The 13150-nt window shown below is 33.7% G+C and overlaps 1 protein-coding gene across 1 annotated transcript; it reads right to left on the bottom strand.

Moving 5' to 3' along the window:
* Nucleotides 1–373: 373 nt before the first annotated feature.
* Nucleotides 374–5433, bottom strand: LOC131841029 (lymphokine-activated killer T-cell-originated protein kinase-like). The gene is made up of 5 exons (XM_059189260.1): nt 5172–5433; nt 4360–4655; nt 2838–3033; nt 1263–1472; nt 374–580 (listed from the first exon to the last, which is right to left on the bottom strand). The coding sequence occupies exons 1-5, from the start codon at nt 5269–5271 to the stop codon at nt 420–422; spliced, it is 963 nt and encodes a 320-aa protein (XP_059045243.1). The 5' UTR covers nt 5272–5433; the 3' UTR covers nt 374–419.
* Between the last annotated feature and the right edge of the window lie 7717 nt (nt 5434–13150).

Genomic DNA, 13150 nt, shown 5'->3' with positions numbered 1-13150 from the left:
AGAAGAGAAGAACCTCGGATAGGGACATTTTGGCCATAATATGTAAGATCACTGGGCTTATTGAGTGATAAATGAGTACCTAAACGAACCTATTAGTGAATGATGGAGGATGTGATCATGGACTGTTGCTAATAATGTTGATCCTTTGAGCCGGATCACGAGATCTACCGTAATTATCGTACTTCCCGAAACGACTTGTAATCCCTACATTGCTGTCAGAAGACAATCTACAGATTCTATACTGTTTTAAATTAGACGTGGTCAATATTTACACGTACAACTAGGAAAAATCACAGATTCTTAACACGTTAATTTATTTTTATTGAGTTCCCGATATTTTGGTAGTGTTTCTGCAAGCTAAAGACTACAAATGGCAGACACGAGATGTCAATATTAGTGTTGGTACAATACTAACGAAACTATAATGTCATTACATGTGCGAGCATGTCTGCGGAGGCGGTAGCTAGCGTGGCAGCTGATGGTCGTAGACTCGGCAGCGTCTCGGTGCAGCAGCAAAACAGCGTCAGAGGTTCCGCGTATGTCATTTCAGAGATGTTCACTGGCACCAGGGGACGAGTGCCTGTAATTTTATTTCGGAAAACTTAACTTAAGTAACATTTTACCTATGAACCCACACTAGGCTATACTTAAGTTTAAGTCTTCAATATCAATAAGATACGGAAATGCCATTGCTGGATGGTAATTCCACCATGTGGTTGTGCATAAGAAAAAATATCTGGAAATTGCACAGTGGAGAATCACTGCAATTTGTGAACATCCAGGTGCTCAGGATTGTATTTTATTTCTGGCTGACAATTGGTAAAATTCAACATCTGGTAATAATCCAGAGTAATTATTAAAGGCTATGCTAATAAACACTTTGTAAAAATGCATATTATAAAATTGAATAGTTTGTTAACAAACTATTCAATTTTATAATATGCATTTTTATATAATAATGTTTTTGTAAAAGAACTTAATTCATAGCGCTAACAATATTATCTGATTACACTAAGAATGAGTGTATTACGGTTTCTATGTCGATTATTGCATGCTTCTTACTTGTTGTGGTGTAATTATTTATATAAAAAAATCTATTCAAACGAGCAACACACAGTCTTTTCTAGGTCATTCTACTTGTGATGAATCTGCATTCCAAATGAGTTGTAGAATCAAAAATATGACTATTCAAAAGTGCTTGTACTGAGTTTATTTGAATAGAGATTATTTCTACTTCTATTTCTAATACTGAAGGAACTGACCATAGTCCTCTGAGAAGAAATCATCCTCCATGCTAGCAGCACTGTCATCTAAGTTCACCACACTGTCATCGAGTGTGTCATCTTCTATCTGTGTGTGTGGTGGCATCATTGCCATCATCTCCCACAGTGTCAGACCAAGTGGCCAGATGTCGGTTTTGTTTGATATCTCCCCACCGTGTATCACTTCTGGAGCGCTCCATGCTTCAGTCCCTATAATAATAATAATAATAATATCAGGACAATTCACACAGCGACATCTAATCCCCAGTTAAGCTAGCTAAAGCTTGTGTTATGGGTACTAGATAACTGATCTAATACATAGATAATTAATAATACATAAATACATACATAATATATATATAAAACACCCAGACCCATACAAACAATCATACTCATGAAACCAATGTTTGTGCCGTGCAAGGAATCGAACCCGCGAACATCGGACGTAAAGCGGTGTGCTAGACCGCTAGACCACCGAGGTCGTCGCTATAAAATATAAAAAAAAATATTATATAAATAGTTAATTAGCCGGTCATATTGTTTTATTGCGGTAAGTCCAGTGCCTACATTCTGGTTTCTTAAAACTATGTGTCTATTCTGTAAGAATTAATCTTTCACTTAAAATTATTTATATATCGGATCGATCCCCCGTTCAATTCAAACAGGGATCGAAATTACGACGGTCTGAGCCGAGGTTCAAACCCCTAGTAGTGCACTCAGACTAAAGTTAAATGTATCCGTCATAAGTGCCGCTCCATAAGTCCAGTGCCATCTCCATATTCCGGCTGTAAAGACCAGATGCAGCCAACAGCATTAGTGTAGTCCGAAAAAAAAAATGTATTTAGTGCCTCTTTGATTTTTACCTCTTCAACATGTCTTCATAAAGAGCATACATCTATTCGAAATTAGGGATACGATACATTCGTACGCTAAAATAAGCCGGTAAATGCTAGTGTAAAACAATTTGCTATTAAGACAGACAGAAGAATACACCAACTAGCTATTAAGACAGATGCAGCCAACAGCATTAGAGTAGTCCGAAAAAAAAAACTTTTCTATACTAAACCTTCTATACCAGTATGTCACTGATCTGATTTGCTAACCATATATATCCAATGTCAATCAATAATATTTTTTTTATGTACGATTATTTATATGTATAGACAATGGAATTGTGCACCCGCCTGCCCAAATGGGTCCCCAGTTCAGGATGTTAAGATGAGCATGAGGTCAGGTCAGTTAGCCCATCGTGACAAATTTATCAAGATGGTTTCCAGGATGGTGGTCAACCTGACATGTTACATTAGCAGGTTTACCTGACTAAGACTTATGATCTTATTGCTAGCATGGTGCTAATCGTCAGTCTACATTATTAACAATCGCCTTTCTTCCAAACCCATAATAATAATGCAAATTTATTCAGCCTACTGGGACTGTGTATAATCCCAACAGGATCATATGTTGGACTCCATTCTCCGCAATTAGCCTCTCATTCGGGCCGTTGTGCGTGTTATCCCAACAGGATTAGATTGTTCTAATACCCACAGTGTGACAAATAATTCCATTTATACTCACCAAAATATACAGCTTTCCCAGCATGCTGCTTATCAAACACGCCATTCTCATCCAATGGCAAAGTGACACCAAAATCACACAGCTTGCAAACAACAAAGTCTCCATTAACTAGAACATTGTAGGACTTCATATCACCATGCAACAATTGCATTTTGGTGTGCAGGTAGTCGAGTGCACTTGCAATATCTGTTGCAACCTGAAATTACATTTTTTTTATATTGTATAATTGTTACTATTCATATATAATTATTGTGCATAAGACAATAATTTTATATTAAGACATTATAGATTATTGAATTTTAATATATTCAAAATTTGCATGCCCATAAATTGGGGCAATAAACAGTTGCCAATAATATTATTACCTGGACATATTACGGAATATCTAACTGTATAATATGCAAATAAAATTTAATTGAATTTAATAATAATAATAATAATAATCTCAGGACAATTCACACAGCGCCATCTAGACCCGAGTTAAGCTATCTAAAGCTTGTGTTACGGGTACTAGATAACTGATACAAGTACATAGATAATTTTTTTTTCGTAAATACATACATATTATACATAGAAAATACCCAGACCGATACAAACAATCATACTCATGAATACAAATGTTTGTGCCGTGCGATGATTTGAACCCGCGACCATCGGACGTAAAGGGGTGTGCTACACCGCTAGACCACCGAGGTCGTCATAATAATATCATGATATAATTAATCCATTTAGGATTGGATAGCTTAATGGTTTTAAGACCCTGAATTACATCCAACAGGTTGAGAGTCAATTTATACTACTAAATGACTCTCAGGTCAAGGAAACACTGATATAAAAAAACACAAGTGATCCTTCTTGCTATGTTGTGTTAACCAATGTACAGAGAGGAATGAAGGCACCATAATATTGAAAGTTGACAGTGTCTCTGATCACCCCATCAGGATTGCAGTCGCAATGGTATATTTTATATATAATATAAACTAACTGTACCCACGACTTCATTTGCATGGAATTTAAGTTTATTTTTTAAAACAAAAGAATTTTTCTAAAACAAAAGTAACCTTAGTTACTCCTTATTACATCAGCTACCTGCTCATAAAAGTCCCGTCAAAATCGGTCCAGGCATTTCAGAGATTAGCCAGAACAAACAGACAGACAGACAAAAAATGTTAAAAATGTCATATTGTTGTATGTAGCGTATTTATATTTAAATTCATGTAGTAAAAAATGGTTATTTCATTATTACAAACACATACACCAAAATATTTCGTTTACAATTTTGGACTGTCTGTCTGTTCCAGGAAATCTCTGAAATGGCTCTCTGATTTTGATGCGACTTTTTTTAGTATGTAGCTGATGTAATAAGAAGTAACTTAGGCTACTTTTATTTTAGAAAACAATCTCTAATTTCTTTGTTTGTTCAATTTCATGCATGTGAAGTCGCAGGTACAGCTAGTTGTATATGTAATTAAAAATTGACAAATAATGTAGATATTTTGATAAGGTTAAACAAAATCTTTACCTTCAAAATCTGTTTTGGTGTAAATGGCTCTCCAGAATCTTCTACCCGCTTCTCTATTAAATCACCCAGGGACACATCACACGCCTCCATGCCCAGGTACAACGTTTTAGTCTTGCTAAATGCACGGAAACCAACAATGTTGGGATGTGACATACGTTGTAACAGTTCCGCCTCAATTGTAATACGTTCTGAGTAAACTTTATGCTGTTTAACACGTTTATTCAACATTTTGAGGGCCCATGGTGATCGAATTTGACCTGCTCGCGGTGATCTTACTAACTGCATTACTGAAACTCCTAAGGGAGGAAAATACATATTTATGTTACTTATCAGTGGCAGTTAATTCAAAGTTGTATTGGTGGGGAAAAAATTTTGGGGCACTTGATTTCTTTGTAAACTACTATGATGTCAAACAAGCATACGGCCCATCTGATGGTGAATGGTTATCTGGATGCTTGAAATACCATAATACACCCTTCTTGAAAAATCCCATGCTGTAGTCTCATAGTTCATTCCACAATCTAAGTGTATGCGGGAGGAAGCTCTTCTGAAAGCGCACCGTCCGAGACCACTTAGGTTCTAGCGTGTGGGGATGAATTCCCTGTCGATGGAGAGCGATGCGATGGTAAAAGTCATCATGAATAATATTATCGAAGGAAAGAAGAGAATGGGAAGACCAAGGCACAGCTATACCAAGCAGATTGAGGAAAAGTTAAGTATCAACATTTAGAGGAACATCGACAAGAGCACGGCTCTTAAACTATGAATGAATGGGTGGGTGAGAAATGTACAACACATGCAGTTCAGTTTACCTGTACCATATCCGAGTCGATTTAGAAACGGCGATGGAGGTATTGTAATTTTGTCATCACTAACTTTGTTCTTCCTTACTGGAGTTTGAAATTCTGACATTGTTTTCACTTTACTCTCACAATTACAGAACACAAAACAACGAGTATAAATTATTTTCCAAGTCACTATTAGCAATGGATTTAATTTAATCTAGAACTTAGTTAATTCGTGTTTTAAGTTATTATGTAGTTGCTGGCTGGGTACTGGGACTTTCTAATATAATTACTACCAAAGAATATACTACTCAAGAGATTACTACTATGCAGCGGCGTCGGTTACTAAATTTGAACGTTTGAAATTCCTTCTTTTCACGTCCTATGCGTTGACATTTGAAATTTTTAACATTGACAACTGACTGACATTGACAGTCACAACGTCAACACAAATATAAAGTATTTATCCAAGCCATAAAGAAGAAAAAAAAGTATTTATTTTTAATTTGTGTATTTGAATATGTATTATCAACTTTTGAAGAGTTCTGATAGTGGATACAATGAATTAAAAATATATATAGTATAAGAATATTACCGAAGATAATGGCTGTATAGACTAAGTCTTTTGCCTTTTCCTGAGATGGAAAATACCGAACCGAAAAATAACATTTCTTTTTAATTAGCTCATTAACATTAATACACATACTGTAATGTACAGTTTTCGTCTATATTTGTAGTAAAATATATTTTTAACTTTTGCTTATTAGGGCTATTTTTAATATTATTCTTTTAAACAAGTACTATATATTTTTCTATTTACTTTAACTTTAACTTTAAGCTGCAGGTATAGGTCACCGGTTACCCTGTGTGTAATGTTTCTTGTAGTATAATAAAGTCTAAAGTATCTACCATAAAGAATCAGCGATGACTTACATATTGTTACATATTATTTTATGTTATGCGTGGTACAATAGGCGCTTTGCCAATATTTGCCCGTTATTTCACCTGTGAAATCGACGTCACGTCGTGTATTTGCGATTTTGCGTAAACTGAATACAAAAAAGATTACATCAATACATCACATAATACTCGTAATTATAATGCCTACCCAGTTTTTTTTAAGATATAGGTGTTTATATTTACACAATAAGTGTTTACTGCAGTTTCCTCCAGTTTCCTTGGGAGAATTTCAGGAAATCCTCTCTTAGTGGTTTCTACATAAGGTAGTTAGTTTGTTTTTTTGTGAAACAGTTTATAATTCTTTCCGTTACACTATAAACGTACAAGTATTTTTTGTAGATAACTAGAGCACAAAGCAAAAATTCTTCACTCAAAACCTGCTAATACCGATTGTGGAAAATAGGAATTTGTGCAATTTGTCTTGTAGCTGTCTATGAATCGCACGCAACTAGTTATTTACTAATATTATATAGCCATATAGTGTACTCGTAATCTTTATATATAAAATTACGTGTCACGTTGTTTGTCTTTTTTTTTATGGATGAAAATGAAATTGTGCTCCCGCCCACGCTAACGGTTTACGCTGGCGGGGCACCAATGGAGAATAAGATGAATATGCGGTCAGGTTATTTAGTCCATCGTGACAAATTCTCCAAGAATTTATCAGGATGGTTTCCAGGGGTAACCTGACCCGCCGTTAACCCAGGCGAGTGCACCATTCCATTGTCTTCAATTAAAAATGTAAAGTTACGTCATTCATTTAATATCTAAGGCAACACGCTAGTTTCTTGCTCGTTCTTTTTGTCATGTTACAGGTAACCGAATCAGCGGTAGAATAAAAATAATAACTATGACTACTCAAAAGTGCTTCATTTAAGTTTATTTGAATAAAGAATTTTCTTTATAATCATATTTTTTTACATATACTTTTTTGTAACAATATTATATATCGCTAAAGTACTGCATTTTCAATTGTCTTCGTATTTTTCCTCATATAACCCTCGATACCTGTCACTCATCAGGTATACCATATACCACCGCTTCAACATTATTACAAAGTTGTATAGAATCGAGCAAATCCAAGTCACCTGTTAAATAATTCATGAAAGCGTTACACAGTAGGCACTGACTTGTAATTATTTGGCCCTACACGGCATTACTAGTGTTTTCAGTGTTGTCAGATGACCGCTCCGTTTTCCACTCAAATTATGTTTTTCCCCGAAGAGAATTGTACTATAGGGAGGAATGGGGATTGTGAGTGATGTCATTGCTAGCAATGGCAGGTTGACCTCCACGCGGTTCCCCCAGGAATCGATCGTATATCGTGATAAATTCTTGGTGAATTAGTCATGACGGCCTAACTGACTTCATGCTCATCCTATCATCCTCCACTGGTGCCCCGCCAGCGTAAACCATTAGCGCAGACGAGTGCACTATTCCATAATCATACATAAAAAAAATGTACTTATAGGTTATCATTATTTTTATTCTTTGTATACGCACATGGAAAGAAATAGTTATATGTTAAATTTACAAGGAGCGAGCTCATCTCTCAAAAGAGATTACCTCCAGCAAATCTTGAAAATGTTATAGCAGAGGTTCCCAAACTTTTTTGTGTCACAGACTTCTTGCCATATTTTTCGGTTTTGGGTACACCCCTCATTCTTACCTGGTATGGATTTTTTGTAAATTTCTAAGTTTAGTATTAAAAACATAAAGTAAAAACAAGATGACCGCTGTCGTAGACCCCATGCAGTTTGTCATAGACCCCTGGGATCTATATCGATCCCAAAGTGATCGATATAGATCACTTTGGGAATCACTGTGTTATAGGATAATTAACTATGTCACCTATACAATAATGTACCAAACAATTTTACATTAAGATATTGTTGTATAATGCAATAGACCAGTCTTCATTAAGTAAAACTTTAGAAATGAATAGACATACATAAATAACAGTATTTACCTTACCATAAACAATGTAACCACTTAACAATATGATATAAAAACTTACACAAAAATACTTCCAATTAAATTTACTTTCTCCCACAAATCCCATTTGTTTACTTATATTTTTTAAACCCCGCCAAATTGTTGACCATACACAGCATTACCTTGTTTACAGTTGATAAACGCCTTGCTTTTCTCTCAAATTTTGTCAAAATTCCCGTAAAAAGAACACTGCATCTAAGATATTAGTGCTACAAGCGTACCATACACTACGTGTCCACTGAACAATGTGGTGGTCACTTTTTTTTTGGCTCCGGCGGTTTGTGTTGCCATTAGCCATTGCTGGTCACTTAACAACGACATTCTTCTATAAAAATCCTTCAAATTAAATTTTCTTCCCCTACAAATTCCGTCAATCATTTCTTTCACAAATATTTCCTATTAAAATTACCCAAATTTAGGGGACTCGTATTAATCTGGCAACACTGTATACTCCACGTATCAAACCTAGTGGGTGTTAGAGAAAGTTATTTTCCTATACCTATATAAAATCTATCTAAGTATTTACTACCTATATACGTGTTTTGTGAGTTAAACCGCTCTGTCTTATCCGGTACTAAAGTGAGGGTAGGAAGCGATTGTTAGTAATATTCCCCATTACAAGTGACGTAAAAATGACCTCTGTTAGCCCAACCGGGTGCATTACTCCACACTCCATCATGCACCACTCCTAATCGTACTCAGTCTGCTTAAGGGTTATCTATCTAGACACACGGGAGCGTGTCAAAGCCGAGTTCAAGTAAGAGAACTGGCGAGCAGCACCGTGTGTAGTATTACACGAACCATTTGAACCCACGAAGCATTTTGGTTCATATATTGAGACTGGACTGGACTGGAGCTGGACCAATTTTGAGGGGACTTACACTCGCAGATAGCTAATGTTATAAGAAATAACTTAGGCTACTTTCATATTAGAAATTTTATTTAGGATAATTCCATGCGGCCAGTCGCGGGTAACAACTAATGTTAGTTATAATAAAGTCATAGACAAATTATAGATATAATAAAGTGCATACGGAATACAAAACAGTGATTACCATTCAATATTCTGCAATAACACTCGTATTCGTTATAATACGTGAAGGTTACGGGCCGGGAAGAATAATTTTATGCCTATTGTATTTAACCGACCGTTTTTTTTTTAATTAATATTTTACGGCTCCGTATACAAGTCCTTTTTAGCCCAACATAAAATACAAAACCTTAAAAAAAATTATAATTTCTTCGCAGTGTTGGAAATAAATTTATATAAAGTCTTGAATAGTGCAGGCCTTGATAAGATCTCTTTAACCGACCGTTACTCAATTAGTGCTGGAATTTGAAATATTTATTTCCAGCTAAGGAAAGTATTCGTAATGAATAAAAAGGTAAAGAAATATATATATATATTACAGTTTATTATCATTTCTCGATGACGATATTTTATTTTATTCATCTATACATATAATAAAACAATAAAAAGGCCGAATGTACATAGGAAAAAAACGCCAAGAACCGAGTCAGAGGGATATTAGAACAGAAACAGAACACCTTTAGATTTTTTTCAAATTTATTTATTACTATCTGTACCCGCGAGTTCGTCCGCGTCGAATTTAACTTTATTTTTCTAAAATAAAAGTAGCCTAAGTTACTCCTTATTACATCAGCTACCTGCCAAAAAAAGTCCTGTCAAAATCGGTACAGACATTTCTGAGATTAGCTGGAACAAACAGAGAGACAGGCAGACAAAAATTGAAAAAAAATGATTTTTTTTCTATGTACCGTATTTATGTTCATATGCATGTAGTAAAAACAGTTATTTCTATATTACAAACAGACACTCCAATTTTATTTACATGTATAGATATAATTCAATAGCATATAAACTTAAATTTATTATTAAAAAAAAATATTTCCAAGTTATATCTTGAGTACATGGATCAAGTTTCTACATCTTTTCTGGTTATATTTTATTTATTTATTCTTCTCCATAGAAAATCAATTTATTTAATTTTCTTTTGTTCGAAAGTAAATAACAAAATATATCGCTTTATAGGTCTTGGAATAAAAAATAATAGTGTAAAAAATAATAGTGTAAAAAACAAAATAATAGTGTAAAAAACATAGCTCGTAGGACAGATGGCCGTTGGGGCAGTAAAGTCCTCGAGTGGCGACCACGGACCGGGAGACGCAGCGTGGGAAGGCCTCCAGCAAGGTGGACCGACGATCTGGTCAAGATCGCGGGAAGGCATTGGATGCGAGCAGCGCAGGACCGATCGTCGTGGAGATCTTTGGGGGAGGCCTATGTCCAGCAGTGGACGTCTTCCGGGCTGCGATGATGATGAGTGTAAAAAAATAGAAAATTTTGAATAGTTTTTAGTTTCATTTTATTGACCATTTGAATTCACCATTTATTAATTCGTTTAAAAAGGTAAAGGTAACATTTACTTGTATATGTTGGCAAAACCACTCCGCTCGATAAGTCCTGCCGCGGGCTGGGAGTGCCATCTTCATTCACCCTTTACCGTTCGATGAGGCTCAAATCTATGGGCTTAAAATCTTATTAATATTATGTGAAAATTTGTGAGTAATATTACTTACACGCAAAAACTACTGAACGGATTTTGATGCAACTATACAGCAACATAACTTATAACTATCAAAAACACAAATAGTCTACAAATTTAATGCGTATGAAACCGCGGGAAGACCTAGTAAATAAATAAAGTTGCCAAAATTCTGTAGTGCACATTCTTGTGTAAGATGAACGAGTGTAATTCAATCAAATCTTTGACTAGTTGCGTATAAGTTTACTAACGTTTTTGCAACGCAATGTGAATATGTACTAATAAGTGTACAATCTATTCTCTACATCGAGGCACTGCTGCATTCACTCTAATTAATATTGTCACCTAAATAACGTGTTACAAGGCAATTATAAATTATTACTCTAAGATGTCGCTAAGTGTTTACATGTACTAGCTTTTATATGTACTAACTATGCCCGTGATTTCAAACGTGTTTGTAGCCTATATGTTATTCTAGTATATAAGCTATATTACTGTTTAGTTAAGTTAGTTTACTGTTTTTTTTATTATTATTATTATTATTAACCACAGAGACAAAGTCCGTGCTCTTATTAAGTTAAATTTTACATTTTTGTTTGACTTAAATTGATTTATTTAAGTAAATCTATTTTGGTCAGGCCTCATATAACAATTATATGGATGTCAATATAATATAAAATCTAATATAAAAATAAAATAATAATGCAATTTTACCAAAACTAAGTACAAATATGTCAAGTGGAATTGACTAAGTAATCAAATTTAACAATAAAATATAAAAATAGTCATATAATAAATTAAATTACAATTAAAATAAATGTTAAATTAATTTACAATTATATAGTTTACTGTTTAGTTGTGTGAAAGAGTAACAAACATTTAGATGTTTATTACTCTTTCACACAAAAACTATTGAACGGATTTTGATGAAACTTTACAGTAATATAGCTTATATATTAGAATAACACATAAGCTATAAACATACCAAATATACCAAAGTCACAAACTTTCGCGTTTATAATATGTAGGTATTAATAATAAGATCTTCATTTATTAAATTTGAATATTTCGCATTAGTGAATTTGGTATAATACTACGCTGTCCCTAAAGGTAGAGACTGATTCAGAATTATTCTAGCTTTAAGTCTGTGGGGTCGGTAACAATAAATATATAAATAAAATAGAGCCTCAACTAATAATTAGTATATTGAAAAGAATATAACATTAACAATAGATTATCTTAAAGAAAAAATATATATGGAACAGAGTTGTATAAGACGAGTGACGGATGACGTAAGAATAGTTTATAGGTGAAATATGGAACGTGTCTGTCTCGTCTGTAAGAGGCCAGTTGTCATAAAAAGAGGTAATAATGCGAAATAATTATAATACAAATATATACAGTATAGAAATAGGGTCCAGTATAAGTCCATATATTGGACCCTATTTTTATTTAGTCCACAAATTCATTTAAGACGATGCATAGCAAATATTGGCGTTTTTAATCTCATTTTTTCTCAGCAAATATAAATCATTAGGGGCTGATGTTTATATATTTCAATTTACATATCTTTGGCATTATTTTATAGGTTCTCGTTACATGATTGATTAACTTTTGGAGCAGAGAAAAAATCTCAAAGATTGGTCTTAATGGTATGGTAGAAGTAGCGAGCGCTGGCCGTCGATAGAAAAAACTTAAAAAACATGTAAACATCTGTAGCCTACTGATCCATAAGCTATATTATTGAAAAGTTTCATCAAAATCCGTTCACTTGTGAACGCATCAGAATAACACATAGGCAATATTTTTTATTGAAATTTAACGAGTGAAACCGCGGGCACAACAAGTAGGCTATAATTTAAAAAGCCATTATGTACTAGCTGTGCCTGCTACTTCATCCACGTAAAATAGTGACCTTGACTAAAAAATGATAAAAAAAATTTAATGACCTAACCCAATAAAAGCCAAATGAAAAAGTTTCATCCTTTTTGCTTCAAAAATGACGACACTTCCATACATAATTATAAGTAGAAAATATATTAGCTTTATGCGTTTATATATATTGAATAAATATCTTAAAAATATAATTTGTGATCATGCATGTTGGGTTTAACAATAACAATATTTCTATATAAAATAATTATAAGTTTCCTAATTGTGAACCTTTTTTTGATTTATATATATATATATATATATATATGTATATATATATTATATATATAATAAATAGGCTGAAAATTAAACTTCAAGCTTCTAGGTTTAACAATGACAATATTTCTATATAAACATTTAATTCTCCTTTAAATTCTTTACAATCCATTTTTCTTTATTTATATATATATATATATATATATATATATATATTATAACAGCCTCAAAAATAAGTTTCATTCTTCTAGCTTCAAAAATGAAGCTAGAAAAATGAAGCTAGAAGAAATTGGCATTAAAAAGTAGCCTATGTCCTTTCTCAGGGTCTAGACTATCTGT

The sequence above is a fragment of the Achroia grisella genome, unplaced genomic scaffold (assembly GCF_030625045.1).
Source record: "Achroia grisella isolate CSIRO2021 unplaced genomic scaffold, CSIRO_AGI_Agris_v1 utg157, whole genome shotgun sequence".
Lineage (NCBI taxonomy): Eukaryota > Metazoa > Arthropoda > Insecta > Lepidoptera > Pyralidae > Achroia > Achroia grisella.
The sequence above is the reverse complement of the archived record's forward strand: the minus strand, read 5'-3'. Positions and strand labels throughout refer to the sequence as shown.

Excerpts from the sequence above, each read along its gene's own strand:
- LOC131841029 (XM_059189260.1), bottom strand. The coding sequence starts at position 5,271 with ATGTCAGAATTTCAAACTCCAGTAAGGAAGAACAAAGTTAGTGATGAC. Across the intron at positions 4,656-5,171 it reads TCGACTCGGATATGGTACAG|GAGTTTCAGTAATGCAGTTA; the intron begins GTAAACTGAACT and ends TTCCTCCCTTAG. Across the intron at positions 1,473-2,837 it reads TGGGAAAGCTGTATATTTTG|GGACTGAAGCATGGAGCGCT; the intron begins GTGAGTATAAAT and ends TTATTATTATAG.